This window comes from Oncorhynchus tshawytscha, linkage group LG17 (assembly GCF_018296145.1).
Source record: "Oncorhynchus tshawytscha isolate Ot180627B linkage group LG17, Otsh_v2.0, whole genome shotgun sequence".
NCBI classification, from domain to species: domain Eukaryota; kingdom Metazoa; phylum Chordata; class Actinopteri; order Salmoniformes; family Salmonidae; genus Oncorhynchus; species Oncorhynchus tshawytscha.
The window spans coordinates 14,428,143-14,453,738 of NC_056445.1; the positions used below are offsets into that span (position 1 = coordinate 14,428,143).

The window sequence follows — 25,596 nt, forward strand, 5'->3', positions numbered from 1 at the left end:
CGGACAGCCTGCTGCTCACTAACTAGCCATAAGCCACTGCACCCTCTGCGCCATCATATGTCACAGTCACTGAAACATGCTAATGCATTTTCTCTCTGTCCCCAATACTCACTGGGCCTCTCCAGCTTGTCTCTTCTCCTTCACCACCACTGATACATGTACGATCTGGGTAGATTGATCTTGCTTATACCTATCAATTGTTCTGTGATCAGTGGTCGTGAAGGAAAGGAAGCTGTTTGAGACTATTGGGACTTGCCATGTTTTTTTGTTGCCACGATGTCATGTTCTGTTTTGTCCAACTACGTTTCATGTTCATGCTTGTCTCATTCATCTTTAATCATTGATTCATTTTGCTTTTGTGTGCTTTTATTTTTTGCGTTTGGTTTGACATGGGCTGTTTTTTTGTTTGTTTCCTCTGTCCCTTTTTTGCATGTGCCTCCACCATAGCTTTGTACCAATGGCTAGAGGCTGACCGCCAAGGCAGGGACCCCGATACAGCAGCCACAGGTAAACTTCACCAACTGTTTCCCGTCTAGAGGTGTACAACTCTCTCTCCCTTCAGATACTAACTTGTCTCCTCTCTTCCTTCATCTCTCCCTCCTCCTTATTAAGACCCTTCCTTACTGAAACGTAGACCTCCACCCCACCACTCTCTATTTAATTGGGTCCATCATATCTTCCTTGCCTCCATTGTCCACTCTCTTTCTCCCTTTCACCCCCTCCTTCTCTCGTATCTATCTTTCCATATCTCTCTCTCCCTCCCTCTCTCTCTCTTCCGGTCGACCCTTCCCCAGTCGTTGTATGTGGGTCAGGTTCTCAGATCTTGTTGTTCCAAATCAGTCACTCTCCTCTGAAGCAGGCTGTTTAACTTCATCCTCCTCATCCTCCTCTTTCTCTCCTGAAAGTGTTTTACCAGGCTATTTCTCTCTTTTTCACTCACTGATTTTGATAGTGGAGGTTTGGCTTTCTTCTCTTTCTCTCTCGCACTCTCTCTCTCTCGCGCTCTCTCTTTTTCTTTCTTATTTCACGTGTCCTGGTTTAACTTTGACAGACAGCGTGAGTAAGAGGGAGGGAGAGAATGAGTAAGAGAGAGAGTCATTACAGAGGAAAGAGGCTTCTGCTCGCTCTGTCCTGTCCACTCCTGTTTGTCTCAGCAAAAGGCCTTAAGAGAGTTTAGGCATCCTTCACTTGCCAGCTCAGATCACTGCACCTCCACACAGGCACTGAAACCAAGAGCTAACCCACTGGCACTGCAACCCACAAGGCACCTAGGCAAGAGATGGCAGGATTGTTCGTCTGTGTGTTTCGAGACAGAGCAATAGAGATACAGAGACAATATAAGAGTGCAGAGTGCTTAACAGCAGCTGAACATCTTGGCATTGTGTTTACATGCTAAAGACATGCCATCTGTTTAGCACTGGAAATCTGGAAAGTCTAGTGTTGGAAGCTGCACACACACACACACACACACACACACACACACACACACACACACAGACAGACAACCCTCTAGAGGACAGAGGTTATCCAGCTGTGACCTTTGTTTTTTCTCTAGTCTCTACATGACAGGGTGGTTGAGTTTACCAACTTCCATTCGCATTATTCATCTTACCACACACACACACACACACACACACAATAACACTAATGCCTAAAGCGTTAACCAAATCCCTAGCTCATGTCAGCCATGAATATCCATCAAAGCAGTGCAGGTTAAGGCTTGTCTAACATCTCTACTCTTCCATCTCTTTACATTAACCTCGCTGTGTGTCCCCATCTCGCCCCATTGCTCCCCCACACTCTCCAGTTTTCCAGCTTTCTCCCCTGCTGCTGTCTGGCTCCCTGCCACTGGTTCTTTCTGCTGCCCCTTGCTTGTGTTTGACCTCTGACTCCTGCTGCTGGTTTATGCCCTTGACTGTGCATGTGTGCAACCTCCTCCTAACGCTCTTTTGATCTAAAGAGGTTTGATTTCCTACCAGTTCCAGCGCTCGCACTTCGGTGACACTGTTTGTGTGTGTATGTAATTTTGTTGTTTACTAGTATAGGAGAAGATTGCCATGGTAACTGTCCATGAGATTGTCCCACTACTACAGCAAACTAAATCAACAACATGTACATCTTGTGTTGGAAACACTGTAACCTTCCAACTGTTCTTACTGATGGTGATAGACTATTCATCTTACTATCTCTGCAAAACACATTACATTGATCTGAGATAGTTGCATTCGCCATGAAACGATCATTGTGTCACGTTGCAAACAATCACTCTGCTCCTCCCTCCGTTCTCCTCATCTTTCCACGACCCTCTGACCTCACTCGCATCATCAAAAGGTGCGGAAACGGTCATCATGATCGATACGACCCCGGCCCATCTAACGGTTCTTTTCACTTATCTAAAATCAATGGGTGTTAGTCTCCCTGTTGTTGCTGTAGTATTGGAGACCTGGTTACCCACAGTTGAATAACTAGTGTGCCTGGATTAGCACTAAGATTTAATGGCCCACTCGGAGACTTCTTAGTATACAGAGTTAATATCGCCATTGGAAGCTACAGTCAATAGTTGGACAATCATGACCATGGCTTGGTAGTTTTGGTATTGAACTCCGACAAAGAGACTGTCTGTAGTAACTAGGTCATGTGATTCCATGCTAGGAAGCTACAGAGAAGGCATGCATTAGTAGGGTTACATATTCAGAGGTGGAAACTCTGTGGGAATTAATGGAAATCTAGGTGAATTAATATTAATACCATTTAAATGTAATTTTTTTTGCATTGGATATATTTACCATATCATATGGAGACAGAAACATAAACCTTTTACCTCATCATAAGTAGATATAATTGCAAATGATTAAATCCTTCCAATAGAAAAAAAACTAACAATTTAGTTACAAATTCATCTTTAATTAAATGAGTTGACTCTTCACCTGGGATTATTTCACTGAACAAAAGAAAAGGAATATTGAATGATCCCCAAAGATCCATCGCATCTCCCAAAAATGCTTTCAACACGCATCTTAAAATGATAGTCTAGAAACTAAAGGCTTCCATGTCTTCTACCTGGAACTTATCAATGTCCACCTCGTGAACATCAGACTGAGGCCTCATCTTTTTTTAAAAATGTATTTAATATCTGAAACATACAATATAGTTGCAGTGAAGCCACTCAACAACTACACCACACCAGTCATCCAACAGACTTCCATCCAGAGCGACACACAGACGCATCCAGGGTCAACACCCTGCTCAAGGGCACGTTGACAGACCTCCCACCACAGTCTCACGTATGATTTTGCACAGTATTTGCAAATGTACACAGTTTTTCCTTCTACATTTGCTGCAGTGAAATGTCTCCACACATCAGATAGTGCCCGTGGCATTTGCCTGTACAAAAAAGTTTTAAAAACCCCAAATACAATTCCATGTACAGATGAATAGTTAAGCACTTAGATTAAATAACTCCTTTGTAAGATACAGTTGAAGTTGGAAGTTTACTTACACTTAAGTTGGAGTCATTAAAACTTGTTTTTCAGCCACTCCAAAAATTTCTTCTTAACTATAGTGTTGGCAAGCTAGTTAGGACATGTACTTTGTGCATGACACAATTTTTCCAATGATTGTTTAGACATTATTTTACTTATAATTCACTGTATCACTATTCCAGTGGGTCAGAAGTTTACATACACTAAGCTGAATGTGCCTTTTAAACAGCTTGGAAAATTCCAGAAAATTGTCATGTCTTTAGAGGTTCTGATAGGCAAATTTACATAATTTGAGTCAATTGGAGGTGTACTTGTGGATGTATTTCAAGGCCTACCTTCAAACTCAGTGCTCGACATCATGGGAAAATCAAAAGAAATCAGCCAAGCCCTCAGAAAAAAATTGTAGACCTCCACAAGTCTGGTTCATCCTTGGGAGCAATTTCCAAATGCCTGAAGGTACCACATTCATCTGTACAAACAATAGTACGCAAGTATAAACATCATGGGACCACACAGCCATCATACCGCTCGGGAAGGAGACGAGTTCTGTCTTCTAGAGATGGATGTACTTTGGTGTGAAAAGTGCAAATCAATCCCAGAACAACAGCAAAGGACATTGTGAAGATGCTGGAGGAAACAGGTACAAAAGTATTTACATCCACAGTAAAACGAGTCCTATATCAACATAACTTGAAAGACCATTCCACAAGGAAGAAACCACTGCTCCAAAACCTCCATAAAAAAGCCAGACTATGGTTTGCAACTGTCCATGGGGACTAAGATTGTACTTTTGGAGAAATGTCCTCTGGTCTGAAGAAACAAAAATAGAACTGTTTGACCATCATTATGCTTGGAGGAAAAAGGGGGGGGGGCTTGCAAGCTGAAGAACACCACCCCAACCATGAAGCACGCGGGTGGCAGCATCTTGTTGTGAGGGTGCTTTGCTGCAGGAGCGACTGGTGCACTTCCCAAAATAGATTGCATCATGAGGGAGGAAAATTATGTGGATATATTGAAGCAACATCTCAAGACATCAGTCAGGAAGGTGAAGCTTGGTCGCAAATGGGTCTTCCAAATGGACAATGACCCCAAGCATACTTTCAAAGTTGTGGCAAAATGGCCTAAGGACAACAAAGTCAAGGTATTGGACTGTGTGAGCACGGAGGCCTAAACCTGACTCTGTTACACCAGCTCTGTCAGGAGGAATGGGCCAAAATTCTTCCAATTTATTGTGAGAAGCTTGTGGAAGGCTATCTGACACGTTTGACCCAAGTTAAAGAATTTAAAGACAATGCTTCCAAATACTAATTGAGTGTATGTCAACTTCTGACTCACTGGGAATGTGATGAAAGAAATAAAAGCTCAAAAAGAATTCTCTCTACTATTCTGACATTTCACATTCTTAAAATAAAGCGGTGATCCTAACTGACCTAAATGTCATGAATTGTGAAAAACTGAGTTTAAATTTATTTGGCTAAGCTGTATGTAAACTTCCGACTTCAACTGCACATGTTTTAAAATGAAACATGTATGGAAACAGGTGAATTAACACTCCTCAGTTAGCAGGCTGAAGCAAGCTAAAACCCACATGGTAGCAAAAACTAACTAGCAGAAATGGTTAAAAAGTTAGAAATTTATTTACTAGTTAAATTATTTTTTTGTTATGTCATATAAAATATATTCACCCCACCCAGTTTTATAATCAAAACTTACCAGAGAGCATGTAGTCCTTGACTCCGACCGTGTAGTAGTGTGGACTCAATAGCGTGCAAGATCTTGAGAATCAGCTGCACATGTGATGGAAGAGTGCGCTGTGCATGCAGAGGGTTGCAATTCCATTGAATTGGGGATAGTTTAACCAAAATATGTAACCAAAATATGCCACAAGAATTGCCTTGTGAATCCCACAAAAAAGGTTCACTGTTATACGCTAACTAGTTTTGATGAATTTAAGCAAAATTCATGGGCTTAACTTCTCGTGGAAAAGTTCAGGATAAATTCCAGGAATGTACTGTAAAGTTTCTGAACCTTTGCAACCCTACACAGTAGTGAAGGAAATGGATAAGACTCCGATTGCACACATCTTATTACTGCTTAGCTTAACTAAGCTAATGACACGGTCCCAGCTGCTCCTTGCTTAGTGGACCTGTTGTAGTCAGTGCAGTTGTCTGACACATGAGTCAACATGGTCCTGCTTATACTCCATTAGACACACTCATTTAGATGCAATGCTACACAAGTAACAGTTTGTATCTTTTAGCAGCCTAGCATCAAGGCTGGGGCTTCATGATGATGTAGATGTGTTGTTCATTACACCTTGCTGTTTTTCACACGAGGTTAGCAAAATGAGGGGAACCAGAACAAGGAAGGCTGGCAAGGGGAAATATTTATTGTTTTGTTTGGGGGTGGAGTGGAAAGCTTCATAGCACAGGTGCTGACGGATAGGAATCCCACCTATGAGAGATCCCAGATTTTAATTAATTTTTTATTTAACCTTTTATTTAACCAGGCAGGCTAGTTGAGAACAAGTTCTCATTTACAACTGCGACCTGGCCAAGATCAAGCAAAGCAGTGCGACACAAACAACAACACAGAGTTACACATGGAATAAACAAACATACAGTCAATAATACAATAGCAAAAGTCTATATACAGTGTGTGTAAATGAGGTAGGATAAGGGAGTTAAGGAAATAATAGGCCATAGTGGCGAAATAATTACCATATAGCAATTAAACGCTGGAGTGATAGATGTGCAGAAGATGAATGTGCAAATAGAGATACTGGGGTGCAAAATCAATACAATTAATAACAGTATGGGGATGAGGTAGTTGGATGGGCTATTTACAGATGGGCTGTGTACAGGTGCAGTGATCTTTGAGCTGCTCTGACAGCTGGTTCTTAAAGTTAGAGAGGGAGATATGAGTCTCCAGCTTCAGTGATTTTTGCAGTTCGTTCCAGTCATTGGCAGCAGAGAACTGGAAGGGAAAGGCGGCCAAAGGGGGAATTGGCTTTGGGGACAACCAGTGAAATATACCTGCTGGAGCGCGTGCGACGGGTGGGTGCTGCTATGGTGACCAGTGAGCTGAGATAAGGTGGGGCTTTACCTAGCAAATACTTATAGATGACCTGGAGCCAGTTGGTTTAGTGACGAATATGAAGCGAGGGCCAGCCAACGAGAGCATACATGTAGCAGTGGTGGGTAGTATATGGGTCTTTAGTGACAAAACGGATGGCACTGTGATAGACTGCATCCAATTTGCGGAGTAGAGTGTTTATAGGCTACTTTGTAAATGACATTGCCAAAGTCAAGGATCGGTAGGATAGTCAGTTTTACGAGGGTATGTTTGGCAGCATGAGTGAAGGATGCTTTTGATGCGAAATAGGATGTAGATTCTAGACTTAATTTTGGACTGGAGATACATAATGTGAGTCTGGAAGGAGAGTTTACAGTCTACCAGACACCTAGGTATTTGTAGTTGTCCACATATTCTAAGTCAGAACCGTCCAGAGTAGTGATGCTGGACGGGCGGGCAGAATGCTGTGCAACATACACCTGTGCTGATTCTTGTTTTCTTCCTTGTATTCCCTTATGACAATCTTTGATCCCCCTCTTATGCATACTCACACGCACACTTTGACATGCACCAATATCTTTAGTTGGATGTCAACTTGGTTGTCCAGGTAAACCTCTCAACTGGACCTGAGACTTGATCTCTTTCTTCCTCTCTAGGGGAGAACTTTGAGCAGAGCCCCCTGAAGAGGACGTTCAAGTCTAAAGTCCTGGCCCACTACCCTGAGAACGTGGAGTGGAACCCCTTCGACCAGGATGCTGTCAACATGGTGGGTGAACCATCGCTGAGTTCTGAGCCAAACTGAGTGATGGATGGACGGATAGATGGATGGAGGGACCATATTGCAGGGTTGAGGGGTGATCAGTTGCATATAATCTGATTACAAAAAAAGTAACTGATCAGTTATGTTATTGGCAAAAAAATGTGTAGTCAGATTAGTCACATCTGAAAAACGAGATGATTACTTATTGGATGACTTTGTAAGGATGTTTGTGAAAAAAATAGATTATGACACCTTTCTGTTTTCTCAGTGACATTCAATTCAGCATTGAAAATCAGGACAAGTTTAAATTTGTTCCACATGAGCAAGTCTGATCACAAGTCAGGGACCGCTATAATGACACTCCAAATGCGTTTGATGGATCCTTTTTGTCTTCATCTAATGCCTCTTAAGGGGAAAGTAATCCAAAAGTAAGTGAAAGTAATCCGATTACATTACTGAGTTTAGGTAAACCAAACGTTACTTATTACAATTTTGGACAGGCAACCAGTAAGGGATTACATTTAGAAAGTAACCTACTTAACCCTGAATGAGGGGAGTAGAAGGACGATAAACAGGCTCTATTCTATCTAATGTGTGGGCAGCAGGGAACCAAACTGGGTTGGGGGAAGGAATGGTTGGAGGGACCTTATTGGGGAACAGGAGGATGATAAACGGGGCTATTGACTCTAACAATACCCCAACTAGGCATTGAAAGGCCTTTTAGATCATATACAGTGGAAAGGAAGGGCATGCTAGGATTATTCCAACCAATGCTTTAGGAATCCACAAACACACACACACACACACACCATTGGAGCAGAGAGGCCCAGGATTAAGACACAATGCAGTGCCTTCTCTCTAGGGTATCCTGGGTAATGTGGCGAAGGCACCAAATCCCCTCGGTCTCTATGGATTTACCCAGAGGGTTTTGTAGGCTGCGCTAAATGGACTGTGGCTGCTTTTCTGCAGTCTTGGTTTAGATTGAGTTGTTTCGTGTTGACTGGACAAGGGGAGGGGAAGCGTGCCAGGGTGGAAGGGTACGTTAGGGGAGGGGAAGCGTGCCAGGGTGGAAGGGTACGTTAGGGGAGGGGAAGCGTGCCAGGGTGGAAGGGTACGTTAGGGGAGGGGAAGCGTGCCAGGGTGGAAGGGTACGTTAGGGGAGGGGAAGCGTGCCAGGGTGGAAGGGTACGTTAGGGGAGGGAATATCTGATAAGACAAACTTTATATTGTCAAATATCTGCGTTCATGAGAAAAAAGGGAAAAGTTAAGATGATGATGATGAAATTGTATTTGTGCTTTATAGCATTTTATAGACTTGGTGGTTTGAGCCATGGTATATCAGACCGTATAACACAGGCATGACAAAACATGTATTTTTTACTGCTCTAATTACGTTGGTAATCAGTTTATAACAGCAATAAGTCTCCTCGGGGGTTTGTGATAGATGGCCAATATAACCCATACACTGCAGGAAATGACAAACCAGGAGACTACATTAAACATGTTTTGAATCACTCAAGACCTGTCATGGAAGAGACTGCTAAAGGTCCCGCTGACCTGTCACTCAATGATCTGGATCCACTGATGTGTGTGTTTGCCTAGCCCAGCTTATTGAGCCCCAGTAGAGGTAGCTAACATTGATAACTGTCCCTCAAGTCCCTATAGAGGAGGCCCTGGAAACGTTTGGTGTCGGCTGACCGTTGCCTCTCGTGATGCAAGGTCACTATTTTTTCCGTTGGCGTTGGCCATTACATCACACACTGGCATCAGAACCCCTGAATTATTCACATCGGGTTCTCAGTTTACGTCGGCATGGAAACGATGGCCCATTGTGCGGTGTGTTCCAATGAAATGGAACACCAATGCAGTGCAGCTATGAAGGCTCCAATGGCAGAACCATAATGAATCTCAGCCCTCTCCCTGCTTGCCTCAACACAACCCCATTCATTTCTATGTATAGTATCTCCATCCCACTCACCATCCATATCACCTTTCCCACTCTCCATGTCCCTCCTCTCTCATCTCTACTCTCCCTGCTCATAGGGTGACCTTAGTGTAATCACACTTCCTGCCCCTGTGGGCCTGGCAACAAAGCCGTTCTGATGATTGCTTTTCATATCCCAATCCTTTTCTCATAAATCCCTCCATCGATTATTATTTATTTCTTTCCTTCGCTCTTTCTGTCTCTCTCTCTGTCAGACAGACAGTCTGCTGTTGGCACTGATTTGATTTTCTTGTTAATTGGGCCCTGAGTCAGAAGGTGTGTGTGTGTGAGCTAGTGCCCGAGGATATGAATGTGTATGTGCTTCAGTTTGTTAAGCTTATTGCTCCATACTCATCAGTGGGTCACTCACCCGGAACCCCCACAATTCCCGTGTCCGTGCCGGAATAAGGGGATAGTTTAACAGATTACCTGGGGTTATTCAAGAACACTGTGAAATATTCTGCTAGGAATTCTGAAATGTCTATCGGAAGTCATTTTGAGCCTGACAGAGCTGAGGCCCAGGTTGATGGCCCCAGACAGAGCTGAGGCCCAGGTTGATGGCCCCAGACAGAGCTGAGGCCCAGGTTGATGGCCCCAGACAGAGCTGAGGCCCAGGTTGATGGCCCCAGACAGAGCTGAGGCCCAGGTTGATGGCCCCAGACAGAGCTGAGGCCCAGGTTGATGGCCCCAGACAGAGCTGAGGCCCAGGTTGATGGCCCCAGACAGAGCTGAGGCCCAGGTTGATGGCCCCAGACAGAGCTGAGGCCCAGGTTGATGGCCCCAGACAGAGCTGAGGCCCAGGTTGATGGCCCCAGACAGAGCTGAGGCCCAGGTTGATGGCCCCAGACAGAGCTGAGGCCCAGGTTGATGGCCCCAGACACAGTTAGAACAGGAAGAGTTTTGAGGGAGACTTCAACGGAAGTGTGTCAATGGGATTAGATGAAGCTGCTGTGCAACGGAGTCACTTGTATGCAACATGTCAGAAGGTGTTGAGTTGTTGATGCTGTATAATGTGTTTCAGAGCAGTGTTGGTTTAGGCAAATGTGCTCTAACATGCATGCAGAGTTGTACTGATTTTGATCGCCTGTTTGATGTTTCCCCAGTTTCAACCGGCAGTAGGTTGAATATGTGCAGGTTAAGACGACAAATCTGGGACCAGCTCCGTTGCTCATTAAGCACAGATGGCCACATTGTTGCAAAGGGATATTAGAATCCTGTTGTCTTATCCTTATCTTCAACGTAGGTTTGAACTCTCTCCCTCTTTTCCAGGGAGGAATATTTTTTCCTTGATCCATATGGTTTCATGATATTTCTTGGGATAGAAGGATTTGATTTGGAAGCGTATGGAATCTCATTTCTGGGGAGAAATTGCAGCATTTCGGATGTTTTTCATTTGCCCCTCGGTTTCCACACAGAACAGACATATTGAGGTAGTGTGGGAGTGATTATCTTGTCAGTAGTGATCAGTTGAAACCATGATTCACTCACCACTTTTATAATCCATTCTGAACAGAACATTGGCCAACTACAGGCCTGTTTATCTGTGTTAGCGACAGGGGTTCATTTGTGTGTGTGATGATTAATTTTGTATTCAGCTCAGCTCTGCAAATCAACATAATGGAGATAATCAACCATATTTTATTTCATGCTGGCTGCTGTGTTGCTGACTGGGCTGCTATCAAAGCAGATTATGCTGACTTGATTAGGGATGCGACGCGCGCGCCCACACACACATATTCAAACTGTAGATGTACACACACCAACACATTCTGGTACATGCAGTCTCAGTCGTTTCTGATGTAAGGCCTCCTCATTGATTCTGTCAACTATCTCAATTATTAATACCACATTAATAATCATCCATTATTATTGTCCCTCTCCCTCTCTCTCTTCGTAGCTCTGTATGCCCAAAGGCCTGTCGTTCAGGACACAGGCAGACAGCCGCGAGCCCCAGTTCCACTCCTTCCTGATCACGCGGGAGGACGGCTCTCGCACTTACGGCTTCGTCCACACCTTCTACGAGGAGGTGACATCGCCTCAGATCTGCTCGGCCATGCAGACCCTCTACCAGATGCACCAGGCCGAGAACCCTTCCTCCGCCACCCCCTCCTCCTCTTCCTCCTCTTCCTCCAGTATGGACTCTCTGGCTAGCAGCCTCGACGAAGCAGATTCCCCGTCTTCATCCTCGTGCCGGTCGGCGGCGTGCGGCGGCTACGACGCGTCGCGTGACACGCTCTATGTCTCCAAGGCGTTGTGTCTGATCACGCCCATGCCCTTCATGCACGCCTGCCGCCGTTTCCTGTCCCAGGTGCACCGGGCCGTCACGGCCTCCTTGCCTCCACCCCTCCCCCTGGAGAGCTACGTGCACAACATCCTGTACGAGGTGCCCCTGCCCCCTCCGGGGCGCTCGCTGAAGTTCCACGGGGTGTACGAGCCCATTGTGTGTCAGCGTCCTGGGCCCGGGGAGCTGCCTCTGGCTGACTTCCCTCTGGGCCAGACCTTCCCTCTGCTGGGGGTAGAGAACCTGGTGCAGCTGTTCAACTGTACCCTGCTGGAGATGCAGATTCTGCTCTACTCACAGGGTAAGGGATGCTTATTATATACACACACACACACACACACACACACCTCTCTGCCTCTACATTCCTTGGCAGCAGGTTGTTGAGTGGGGGTTGCTTCTCCAGCCAGGTGGTTTGGTGATGACAGATATCAGGTTGGGGGATGGTTCGGATAAGTCATTCCTCAACACATCACCTCAGCTGGAGCCAATGGAACATGACTGGCTGTGTCATTACTGTGGTGTAATCTGTGGTCCAGGCCTGTCCTTGACTCCCTGGCCCAAATTAGTTTAGGATTAGACTACTGTAATCTGGGTGGGGTAGAGAGCTGTTCCTCTCCCTGGGACTGGAGCTATGCGGGTTGACTGACTGGACAGCAGCAGGGTAGTGGCTGGGATTAGAAAGCATGGTCAGTCAAAGGGCAAACGGCCAGACAGACAGTAGTCTGTAGACGTCAGGCCAAGACTGACTGTATCTGCCAGAGACTTCACTGTAGATTACAGTAGACTACACTACAGGACTACACTTATCTGACTGTTACAGAGAAAGAGACAACGAGAGAGCTTGTTGTGTGTTGAATGTTTGATTGGGTGGTCCTGGTCCATTGACATCCTTTTGGAGTGGATACTATTCTTGTCTAATGAATTAATGGTTGTGAGTTTCCATTAAGTGGTTCTTGTTTTGTTCTAGAGTTGTTTGGAGTTTAATGTCTATAATGTAATGATCTGTAATGCATGGGAGTTCATTAGTTGAGTTGATGGCAGTCAAACAAAGTGACTCCACTGTTACTAGCACCATGCCATTTCTATCTGCTTGAGCGAAAAGCGACAGAGACGGGCCTCTCCCTCCTCCTACCACTCATCCTCATCCACCCCTTCGCTCCCATCCATCCCCACTCATCTATCCTTTGATGAGAAATGATCTCCCATGTTTAATATATCAAACCAACTGTCAGAGGGAATCGCTCCTGAAACTAAATAATTTAAAAACTCTTTTTCTGAATGAAAAACATTTCCAGTAACATTTTAATGTTCCTAATTTTTCCCCGGGAAGCGTTGGAGGCATCCCATCTAGCTCCTACCCTGCGACGCGGCTGCTAAAAGGCATTCTAATTTCTCTATAATAAAAACACTGCTTGATTTGCCTGGAGGCAATTTGATGGAAGGGTTGATGCACGGAAACTGCATCTATAAAATGTTCTGTGGATGGGTCCCAATGCACCCTATTCCCTATATTGCAGACTACTTTTGACCAGGGCATATTGGGCTCTGGTCAAAACTAGTGCACTATATTGGGAATAGGATACAGCGTGTGTGTTAATGTGACAAGTTTGGCCATATATGATCCATCAACAACCAATGAATTTACAACAGACGGAACCTGCCCAGTGGCCAACATGATCCTCGCTCACTCATTGGCCGAGACACGGGAAGGAAGTGACAAGCAGGCATTTAGTCCAATCCTGCTGCTCTGTGGAGGGCGTGGGTCTGAGATGTAATTAATAAGATGATTAATCAGTCATTTTATATATAGTCATTCCAGGAGCACAGTTTTAGAAGAACATTATGAGGCCTCTTGACAGTGTAGAGAGACTTTGCCATTTTTAAACAACTTTCTGACAAGTCTACACATTTCTCCATGGAGCTAAGCATTTTGACATGCATTTGAGAGAAAGGTTGCTGTTTTAAAGCTAAAATCATTGTTTGGGGAAAGATTCTCCCTGACTTTTATTTTGGTGATTGTTAGTTCTCAAAGATTATATAATAAAAAATATATAGCTCCAATATCTTCTAAACATACATTATATCTGGTTTAAGTTGACACTGAAAGTGCGTTTCCATCCCGAACTTTAGGCGACCAGAAAAAAACCGCTTAGGCGGCCTGCCCAAGGATTTCAATAGCAGAAAATTCCCTGCATTCATCCAGAGGGACTGTCAGAGCGCCCAGTAAGGTGGTTGATCAAACGCATACCGTTAGTATGAAAATGAGCGGACCTGGTTTCTGTTGTTAACCATTGTTGACTTGTCTCTTCCCTTCTGACACTGTCTGATAGGGACCAGTCCCAATGACTGACAGTTTCACGATGAGTTGCCTCGTTTCATATGTTCAGCCTTGAAACACAGATGCCGATCTTTTGTCTCTTCTGTTCGCATTTTCCACTTGGCCTCCGCAGCATTGTGGTCAACTGTATCTGTGTTGGACGTTTGCAGATGATGACAATTCAATGTATTCCCCTACTTATCAAGCAATAACATACAATATTTTACACAACACCCTCCATTGGAAAGCAGTATTGGAGGGTGCTGTGAAAGTTTAATGGCCCTGTGAAATAGAGTTGAACACTCCCATAATCTCTGCCTGAAATAATCTCTACCCCCCCCCCCATGTAGTTCAGCTGAGGTCAACATCGGGCGGAGAGAATAATATTATTCCCCCATGAGCCTTTACAGGGTGCTTTTGATGTTTTTCAGGTTGGGGAAAACTGGAGTCTGACAGCTCTGATGGGTTGAATATTAAATTAGGAAGAGCTGGTGTCAAATAAGTAAGGATGATGTATTAATGACGTCTGTCGAGACGCAGTGTATTCGTATCCCTGTATTTTCACATAATACAGTCATAACAGTGGATGAGAGAGGAAGGAAAGTGGGGATAGAGTTGCTGAGACATGAGTAAAGTACCGCGACTCATCCTTTAATGAGAATCACTATCTTTCTCTGCATCACAGAGCAGGCTGTGTCAAGTCAAAACCCTCAACATGCAGAGGCTTGTGAGAGTATGTTTGGTTATAAACTAGGTTCTCCTGATTTTTGTTCTCTCATGTTCCTTGTTGTGGTTCTATTGCGCCGTTCATTTCAGAGAGACTGGTTTCCCACAGGGAATGCCAAAAGGGCATGTCGGCAGCACTTTGAAGTAGTTACCGCTAAAATGATTGCAAGCGTTTCTTTGGTAGACTAGAAGCTGAAGGGCAAATTGGTGCATTTATGCAATATAAATACATGGGTATTAGTTTGCTGTGTAGTTTCCTTTATTTTATACATTGCTTAAGTAAAGCCATGTAAAAGTCCCGAGTTATCTGCAGCTCTACTAGGTTTCCCCTCATACATAATTGAGTATTGCAGTGTGAGGGTTTGGCTTGTGTACGGTCAGTGTGTTATTGTACGAGTGTGTGGGTGTGCAGTGCACCACAGATGAGCTAGAAAGTTTACTCAGCAACTCTCACTCTCCTTTTAGTTCTTTCTTTCGGTTTCTCCCACTCTTTCTCACTCCGTCTCGCTCTTTCGCTACCACACTTTCTCTGTGTTGGTCTTCATCTAATTTCTGTCTCCCTTTTCTTATCTGGGATCCAATCATATGCGTTACTGTGATCCTCAAACCACACTTTCACAGTGCCTCTACATGACTCTCATTCCATTTTCTGCGTGTCCTGTGGTGCAAATCTTTTTTGAGGGTATTATTACTCCTATCTATCATGTGTCTTTAGTCATCCCCATGGGAGGCAGGATGATATATATATATATATATATATATATATTGTGGAAAACCTCTTCAAGGTTAGGAGCGTTTGTCACAAACTAAGTGGTAAACTGTCACCAAATCACCCAAGAATGAGAGTTCTTTCGAACAGGACAGTACCTGTGTGTTTGTTTCTCCGTCCTGGTCCACCCAGGCCGTAGGCGAGGTCAAGGATAGCAGGGTTCGGTACACAAATCGGGTTCTCGGTAGGTCCAGGTCCAAACGCCAAGTTCAAAACAATCCAGCTCATACACAGCCAATCTCTATAGTCTCTTTCTCTATTGTTCATAGCTCCTTCCAGCACACTCTCTCCCTCTTCCTGGTTTTTCTTGACCCTTTATCTGTGGGTCGGCTCCACCTTCTGAGGGTTCCCCTTGCTTCTGGGACTTGTAGTTTTGGCGGTTTTGCCATTTTGTGATCTGTAGTTCTGACAGGGGTGGCCATTTTAGTGATCGGGCAGAGCCCGTTTATTAGTTCTGCTCTCACATATCTGCCACTTATCACTCGACCCCCTTCTTTGCCACAATATATATATATATATATATATACATACACTGCTCAAAAAAATAAAGGGAACACTTAAACAACACAATGTAGCTCCAAGTCAATCACACTTCTGTGAAATCAAACTGTCCACTTAGGAAGCAACACTGATTGACAATACATTTCACATGCTGTTGTGCAAATGGAATAGACAACAGGTGGAAATTATATTTAGCAAGACACCCCCAATAAAGGAGTGGTTCTGCAGGTGGTGACCACAGACCACATCTCAGTTCCTATGCTTCCTGGCTGATGTTTTGGTCACTTTTGAATGCTGGTGGTGCTTTCACTCTAGTGGTAGCATGAGACGGAGTCTACAACCCACACAAGTGGCTCAGGTAGTGCAGCTCATCCATGATGGCACATCAATGCGAGCTGTGGCAAGAAGGTTTGCTGTGTCTGTCAGCGTAGTGTCCAGAGCATGGAGGCACTACCAGGAGACAGGCCAGTATATCAGGAGACGTGGAGGAGGCCGTAGGAGGGGAACAACCCAGCAGCAGGACCGCTACCTCCGCCTTTGTGCAAGGAGGAGCAGGAGGAGCACTGCCAGAGCCCTGCAAAATGACCTCCAGCAGGCCAAAAATGTGCATGTGTCTGCTCAAACGGTCAGAAACAGACTCCATGAGGGTGGTATGAGGGCCCGACGTCCACAGGTGGGGGTTGTGCTTACAGCCCAACACCGTGCAGGACGTTTGGCATTTGCCAGAGAACACCAAGATTGGCAAATTCGCCACTGGCGCCCTGTGCTCTTCACAGATGAAAGCAGGTTCACACTGAGCACATGTGACAGACGTGACAGAGTCTGGAGACGCCGTGGAGAACGTTCTGCTGCCTGCAATATCCTCCAGCATGACCGGTTTGGCAGTTGGTCAGTCATGGTGTGGGGTGGCATTTCTTTGGGGGCCCGCACAGCCCTCTGTGCTCGCCAGAGGTAGCCTGACTGCCATTAGGTACCGAGATGAGATCCTCAGACCCCTTGTGAGACCATATGCTGGTGCGGTTGGCCCTGGGGTCCTCCTAATGCAAGACAATGCTAGACCTCATGTGGCTGGAGTGTGTCAGCAGTTCCTGCAAGAGGAAGGCATTGATGTTATGGACTGGCCCGCCCGTTCCCCAGACCTGAATCCAATTGAGCACATCTGGGACATCATGTCTCGCTCCATCCACCAACGCCACGTTGCACCACAGACTGTCCAGGAGTTGGCGGATGCTTTAGTCCAGGTCTGGGAGGAGATCCCTCAGGAGACCATCCGCCACCTCATCAGGAGCATGCCCAGGTATTGTAGGGAGGTCATACAGACAACTGGAGTCCACACACACTACTGAGCCTCATTTTGACTTGTTTTAAGGACATTACATCAAAGTTGGATCAGCCTGTAGTGTGGTGAGTGCGTCTCCAAATCCAGACCTCCATGGGTTGATAAATTTGATTTCCATTGATGATTTTTGTGTGATTTTGTTGTCAGCACATTTAACTATATAAAGAAAAAAGTATTTAATAAGAATATTTTATTCATTCAGATCTAGGATGTGTTATTTTAATGTTCCCTTCATTTTTTTGAGCAGTGTGTATACAGTGGGGCAAAAAAGTGTTGTCAGCCACCAATTGTGCAAGTTCTCCCACTTAAAAAGATGAGAGAGGCCTGTAATTTTCATCATAGGTACACTTCAACTATGACCGACAAAATGAGAAAAACAATCCCAGAAAATCACATTGTAGGATTTTTAATGAATTTATTTGCAAATTATGGTGGAAAATAAGTATTTGGTCAATAACAAAAGTTTATCTCAATACTTTGTTATATACCCTTTGTTGGCCATGACAGAGGTCAAATGTTTTCTGTAAGTCTTCAAGGTTTTCACACACTGTTGCTGGAATTTCGCTCATTCCTCCATGCAGATCTCCTCTAGAGCAGTGATGTTTTGGGGCTGTTGCTGGGCAACACAGACTTTCAACTCCCAAAGATTTTCTATGGGGTTGAGATCTGGAGACTGGCTAGGCCACTCCAGGACCTTGAAATGCTTCTTACGAAGCCACTCCTTCGTTGCCCGGGCGGTGTGTTTGGGATCACTGTCATGCTGAAAGACCCAGCCACGTTTCATCTTCAATGCCCTTGCTGATTGAGTGAAAACCTCCTTCCATCTCACGATACATGGCCCCATTCATTCTTTCCTTTACACGGATCAGTCGTCCTGGTCCCTTTGCAGAAAAACAGCCCCAAAGCATGATGTTTCCACCCCCATGCTTCACAGTAGGTATGATGTTCTTTGGATGCAACTCAGCATTCTTTGTCCTCCAAACACGACGAGTTGTCGTGAAAAAAATATTTTGGTTTCATCTGACCATATGACATTCTCCCAATCTTCTTCTGGATCATCCAAATGCTCTCTAGCAAACTTCAGACGGGTCTGGACATATACTAGCTTAAGCAGGGGGACACGTCTGGCACTGCAGGATTTGAGTCCCTGGTGGCGTAGTGTGTTACTGATGGTAGGCTTTGTTACTTTGGTCCCAGCTCTCTGCAGGTCATTCAGTAGGTCCCCCCGTGTGGTTCTGGGATTTTTGCTCACCGTCCTTGTGATCATTTTGACCCCACGGGTGAGATCTTGTGTGGAGCCCCAGATCGAGGGAGATTCAGTGGTCTTGTATGTCTTCCATTTCCTAATAATTTCTCTCACAGTTGATTTCTTCAAACCAAGCTGCTTACCGATTGCAGATTCATTCTTCCCAGCGTGGTGCAGGTCTACAATTTTGTTTCTGGTGTCCTTTGACAGCTCTTTGGTCTTGGCCATAGTGGAGTTTGGAGTGTGACTGTTTGAGGTTGTGGACAGGTGTCTTTTATACTGATAACAAGTTAAAACAGGTGCCATTAATACAGGTAACGAGTGGAGGACAGAGGAGCCAACCTCTTGTGACTAGGGGGCAGAATTTTCCTTTTTGGAAAAATAACGTTCTCAAAGTAAACAGGATATTTTGTCAGGACAAGATGCTAGAATATACATATAATTGACAGCTTAGGATAGAAAACACTAAAGTTTTCAAAACTGTAGAAATATTGTCTGTGTATAACAGAACTGATATTGCAGGTGAAAGCCTGAGAGAAATCCAATCCGGAAGTGCCTCATGTTTTGAAAGCTCTGCGTTCCAATGCGTCCCTATTGAGCAGTGAATGGGCTATCAACCAGATGACTTTTTCTACGTATTCTTCTTTTTCTACGTATTCCCCAAGGTGTCTACAGCATAGTGACGTAGTTTTACGCCTTTATGTTGAAGAATACCCGTAAGCGGCTACATGGTCACCTGATGGCTCTGAGTGATTCTCAGACATAGTTGAAGTGTACCTATGATGAAAATTAAAGGCCTCATCTTTTTAAGTGGGAGAACTTGCACAATTGGTGGCTGACTAAATACTTTAAAAAAATGTGTGTATGTGTATATATATGTGTGTATATGTATGTATATATATGTGTGTGTATATATATATATATGTGTGTATATATGTGTGTGTGTGTGTATATATGTGTGTATATAAATATGTGTGTGTATGTATGTATGTGTATATATATGTGTGTATGTGTATATATGTGTATATATGTATATATATGTATATATGTATATATATATATATATATGTATATATATATATATATATATATATATATGTATGTGTGTATATATATATGTGTGTATATATATATATGTGTATATATGTGTGTATATATATATATGTGTGTATATATATATGTGTGTATATATATATGTGTGTATATGTGTATATATATATATGTGTGTATGTATATATGTGTGTATGTATATTATTTATATATATGTATATATATGTATATATATTTATATATATGTGTATATATATTGTGTAATAATATTTATATATATTAATATTAATACAAATATGAATATATATAAATATTAATATAAAAATATTTATATAAATATATATATAAATATTAATAGATATATATTTATATAAATATAAATATTAACATATATATTAATACATATTAATATATATATAAATATTAATATATATTTATATAAATATTAATATATATATTAATAAATATTAATACAAATATTAATATATATATATTTATATAAATATTAATATATATATATTAATATATATATTAATAAATATTAATACAAATATTAATATATATATATTTATATAAATATTAATATATATTATTAATATATATATTAATAAATATTAATACAAATATTAATATATATATATTTATATAAATATTAATATATATATTAATAAATATTAATACAAATTTATATATATTATATATATTATATATTAATATTTGTATTAAAATTAATATATATATATATAAATATTAATATTTATATATATTAATATTTGTATTAAAATATTAAAATATATATATATATATTTATATAAATATTATATATTTATATAAATATATATATATTTATATATATATATATATATATATATATATTAATATTTGTATTAATATTTATTAATATATATATTAATATTTATATAAATATATATATATTAATATTTGTTAATATTTGTATTAATATTTATTAATATATATATATTAATATTTATTAATATATATATATTAATATTTATATAAATATATATTTATTAATATATATATATTAATATTTATATAAATATATATTTATTAATATATGTATTAATATTTATTAATATATATATTAATATTTATATAAATATATATATATTAATAAATATTAATACAAATATTAATATATATATATTTATATAAATATTAATATATATATTAATATATATATTTATATAAATATTAATATATATATTAATAAATATTAATACAAATATTAATATATATATATTTATATAAATATTAATATATATATTAATATATATATTTATATGAATATTAATATATGTATTAATATTTATATAAATATATATATATTAATATTTGTATTAATATTTATTAATATATATATATTAATACAAATATTATATATATATATATATAACATCATTACAATTTCAACTGCAAGCACCCCTGTTCTGTTCCTAATGACTTGTTTGTAGCTAGGCCTCAAAATTGAGAATTCGAGCCGCAGACAGTGGTTAATGGACACACACACAGGTGCTCCTGCAATACACACACACACACTGATGAATGGCCAGGTCTGGTGTGCTCTCTGCACAGTGTTAGTGTGATTAGTTGCTCATGAGACCGAGAGGAGGAGATGCTAAAGTGGAGCTGTTTTTCAGCTCTCTGAAAGAGCATCTGGATCCTTACAGCCACTCTGTCTAATACACAGTAACCGACCATTGGTCTCCAGAACAGAGAGTAGATATAGCCAGTCTGGATCCATCCTCTGTATTGGAATATATTGTTTGTGCAGTGTTTAGTCCAGTGTAATGTCCAATGCATCTAGCTGTCTTTCCCTGACCTGAGACCTTGTATGTGTACGGGGGGAGGGGGCGAATTGGGAATAGAGGGTAAATTTGTGTCTGTCCGTCCATCTGTGTGTGAGACTAATGCGCTGGTCTGTGTGTTTATGGCAAGATGGTCAAGTTGAAGACAGACTTTGAGGCAAGGTAGATGATCGCACACAGTCGCTCTCACACAGTCGCTCACACACACGCAATATACAAATGCCAGGTCCCCTAGTTCTCTTGTAGAATGTAAATTGGCTAGGTCTTTGTTTAATGCTTTGTCGACCTTGAAAAGTGTAATGCATTTTGAATGAAAGTACACAGAACCTCTGCCTGAGCAGCGGCGAGAGTGAAAGCAAGCGAGTGAGGGATGGAGAAAAGGGTAGAGGGAGTGGGGTTGCGTGGATAAATTGGTATAGCATGCCGTTTTATTATGGAGGTCAGTCAGGCTTGCGGTCTGATCATTTTATTCATATCTGATGATGGAACTCCTGAACCTCAGTACCAAAGCCAGGGTGAGACCACTGATCCTAATCTTTAATCAGGAACCAGTGCGGGCCAACACACACACACACACATACTGCACACACACACATGCGCGCACACACACACACACACACACACACACACACACACACACACACACACACACAGAATGGTGATTTAAATTGAATCCATCAGAACAGAATTTCTTTCATACCGTATTGCCCCCAGATTCAATTTTGATCTGTTGATTTAAAGTTAGTCTCTACACCTTCTTCTCTCCTCCCTCCTCTAACATCTCCCTTGTATTACCCCTCCCCTCCACCTTTCCAATCACTCACTCCATCCATCCTTTTTCCTCCACCTCTCCCTCTCCCAACTTCTCTACCTTCCCTCACCCTACCTCTCTCCAGACTACCAGCGGTTGATGACAGTTGCGGAGGGTATCACCACCCTGCTCTTCCCGTTCCAGTGGCAGCATGTCTACGTGCCCATCCTACCCGCGTCACTGCTGCACTTCCTGGATGCCCCCGTGCCCTACCTCATGGGCCTGCAGTCCAAGGAGGGCACCGATCGCTCCAAACTAGAGCTGCCACAGGAGGTGTGTCTCTGTGACTGTGTGTGAGACTGGGTCTGTTTTTTTATTTGTAAGTGTGTGTCTCATGCAGTAGGCAGTTACAGTAAGGGCTCATTGTTGCTGAATGCACACTGTCCAATGCCATCCAACCCTGACTCTCCACAATGTGCCTCCCACGCACACAGACAGTGAAAGTGATGGAACCCTCGGTGTGTGTGTGTGTGTGTGTGTACAAGATAAGACTCCTAATGGTCTGGAACACCCCAAAGAGATTCCCAGCTTCAGGGCTCCCCCCCACTCCCCACCGCTCATTAATCTGGCCCATTCCGTATGGATGCTAATTATCTGAGTCAGTGCAGCATCCGATGGCGTTCCCTGGTGCTGCTCCTGCCTCCTCCTCACAATCCAATTTTCTGCCCTTTTGTGTTCCTCCGGGATCCTCCCTTAAAGATCACACGGTGCCAAATGTTTTAATTCAGAAATATCTCCATTTCTGAATGATTCTTTGAAGTGAGGAGGATGACCTAGAAATGGACGGCTGAAAGAAGGGAAGGATCATAGAGCAAGGATGTGAATGAATGAAAGACTTGCCTTTTTTAACCCTCTTTTTTCTCCTCGCTCTGTAGACAGAATTCATCTCATTTCCATTTCAAATGGCAGAACAGTAATTTGTCTCCTAATCATATTAGTAATGTTTGCATAGCAAATAGCAAACAAGTACATGCATACACTCATGAATACCAACCGTTTCATATCAGTTTGTCCATCTTGATCCTCCATCCTTTCTTTTTAATGCAAAAGAGGAACCAATGGCTTTTAACCCGAAACTAGGCCAAACCATGTGTGCCTGTACAATCACCCAGCGGGGTGCGTGCTCCATTCTCCTCATCTCGTAAATCAGGCGGATGGCCTGCAGTCTTCTCCGCTACCTAAATAAACCTCCGTTAAGCCAATCCACGTCAGGTCAGATCTGTGCACAGACGGCTGATTCAGCCCTTACAGAGCAATGTACATGGAGTCAAACCTGGACCCAGAAGTACACGGAGAAGAAAATGTTTTGAAATTCACATCTGGAGCCTAGCAAATGCTGTTATAAAACTATCGTCAATTGGTGGAACCCCAGCGTTACAGATGCCAGACAGTAAATTTTAATGTCATGTATTCAGGTGTACAGGAACCCCTAGTCATCCTCTCAGGGACAGTAAGAGCCTGGAAGTATACTCTATAACATAGCATGTGGATACTGTTCAAAAGTTTGAGGTCACTTAGAATTGTCCTTGTTTTTGAAAGAAAATAACATCATTGATCAGAAATACAGTGTAGACATTGTTAATATAAATGACTGTTGTAGCTGGAAACAGCAGATTTATTTTATGGAATATCTACATAGGCGTACAGAGGCCTGTCATCAGCAACCATTACTCCTGTGTTCCAATGGCACGTTGTGTTAGCCTTTTAAAATGATAAACTTGGATTAGCTACTTGATCATTAGAAAACCCTTTTGCAATTATGTTGGCACAGCTGAAAACTGTTGTTCTGATTAAAGAAGCAATAAAACTGGCCTTCTTTAGACTAGTTGAGTATCTGGAGCATCAGCCTTTGTGAGTTCGATTACAGGCTCAAAATGGCCAGAAACATAGAGCTTTCTTCTGAAACTCTTCAGTCTATTCTTGTTCTGAGAAATAAAGGGTATTCCATGCGAGAAATTGCCAAGAAACTGAAGGTCTCGTACAACGCTGTGTACTACACCCTTCACAGAACAGCGCAAACTGGCTCTAACCAGAATATATATGGAGAGTGGGAGGCCCCGGTGCACAACCGAGCAAGAGGACAAGTACATTAGTCTATTTTGAGAAACCGACGCCTCACAAGTCCTCAACTGGCAGCTTCATTAAATAGTAAACACCAGCATCCCGGAGTCGCCTCTTCACTGTTGATGTTGAGACTGGTGTTTTGGGTTTAATACTGACAATCACATACTGACCCACTTACCCAATACTCAATCTGTCCATGTCCAGTCCCCAACCCCAACACACCCCTCCCTGAGTATCTATTAATTGAGCAATAGCTATGTTATAATTGTTGTATAAACTTCCATGTTATTCCAAACCTCTCTCTCTCTCTCCTAACAGGCTAACCTCTGCTTTGTGGACATTGACAACCACTGTATCGAGCTGCCTGAAGACTTCCCCCAGTTCCCTAACAAACCAGAGTTAATCCAGGAGCTCAGCGAAGTCCTCCTCCGCTACGGCATATCCCCAGTGGGGGGCGCTCCTCCAACCTCTGTCCCCACCTCCACCACCACCCTTGGGTCTGTCTCTGTCTCTACCCGTCACACTGGTCTGAAGAGCCAACAGGCCCTGAGGGAGCTAGAGGACGATGGGAGGAATGGGAACCTAGGAGGGGAACAGTTAGCTGTGTTGGAGCTTCTCCAAGGGAACGCTACTCTGGAAAGACTCCAGGCTCTGGCTAAGAGAACGGGGGTCCGCGTGGAAGCCCTGAGGGGGGTAGGGGGTGAGGGAGAGGCTCAGGGGGGGAGGACAGCAGTCGATGAGGAGGAGCTGAGGAACGCTAAGCTGAATGTACAGCTGAGGGAGGTGTTCGCTAGCAGGTTTACCATGATGTTCGCAGACTATGAGGCCTTCGTCATCCAGAGCGCTCCAGACCTGGAGTCCTGGCTCACCAACCGAGAGCAGATGCACAACTTTGATAAGGTGAGATGGGTTGACACACAAACACACACACACTGTTTACCTTGATGTAACGGGCTGTTTATTGAGGCCTGTGTTGTGTGATAGTGGAAGTCCACTGGAGCATTATCATGTTTGTGAGATGCTGGATTAAATTCTTTCCTGAAACCCGTCCATATTCCATTTGATAAATAAGTAAGACGAACACAGCTGGAGCTGTTAAGACTTGGTATTGTCAATAACAATGTTTACATTTATAAAATCACTGGGGAAATACATTCATAACAGCTAACAGCCAGGTAACAGAGTTGGTTGGTGTGAGTTTATGCTACGTGCTGTGCACCCAGAGATGGGCAGTATTTCTGTTACATATTTCAAATACATGCATTTCAGTTACTTCTTAGTATTTAGTCATTTGTATTACAGTGGGCTGAACTGCACTCCAATGTACAGGGCATTCAGAACCCTTGACTTTTTCCATTTTGT

At 42.6% G+C, this 25,596-nt stretch overlaps 1 protein-coding gene across 10 annotated transcripts in view; it reads left to right on the top strand.

Moving 5' to 3' along the window:
• The window catches only part of LOC112216902 (DENN domain-containing protein 5B-like), a 79,384-nt gene that overhangs the window by 35,379 nt on the left and 18,409 nt on the right, over positions 1-25,596 (top strand). For 7 of the 10 annotated variants that reach the window (XM_042300226.1, XM_042300228.1, XM_042300227.1 and 4 more), the window contains exons 2-6: positions 448-507; positions 7,214-7,323; positions 11,199-11,883; positions 22,256-22,443; positions 24,553-25,134. In XM_042300226.1, coding sequence (XP_042156160.1) covers positions 448-507; positions 7,214-7,323; positions 11,199-11,883; positions 22,256-22,443; positions 24,553-25,134 — 1,625 coding nt within the window. The remainder of the gene's footprint in view (positions 1-447; positions 508-7,213; positions 7,324-11,198; positions 11,884-22,255; positions 22,444-24,552; positions 25,135-25,596) is intronic. The other 3 variants (XM_042300229.1, XM_042300234.1, XM_042300230.1) reach the window with 1 other exon arrangement.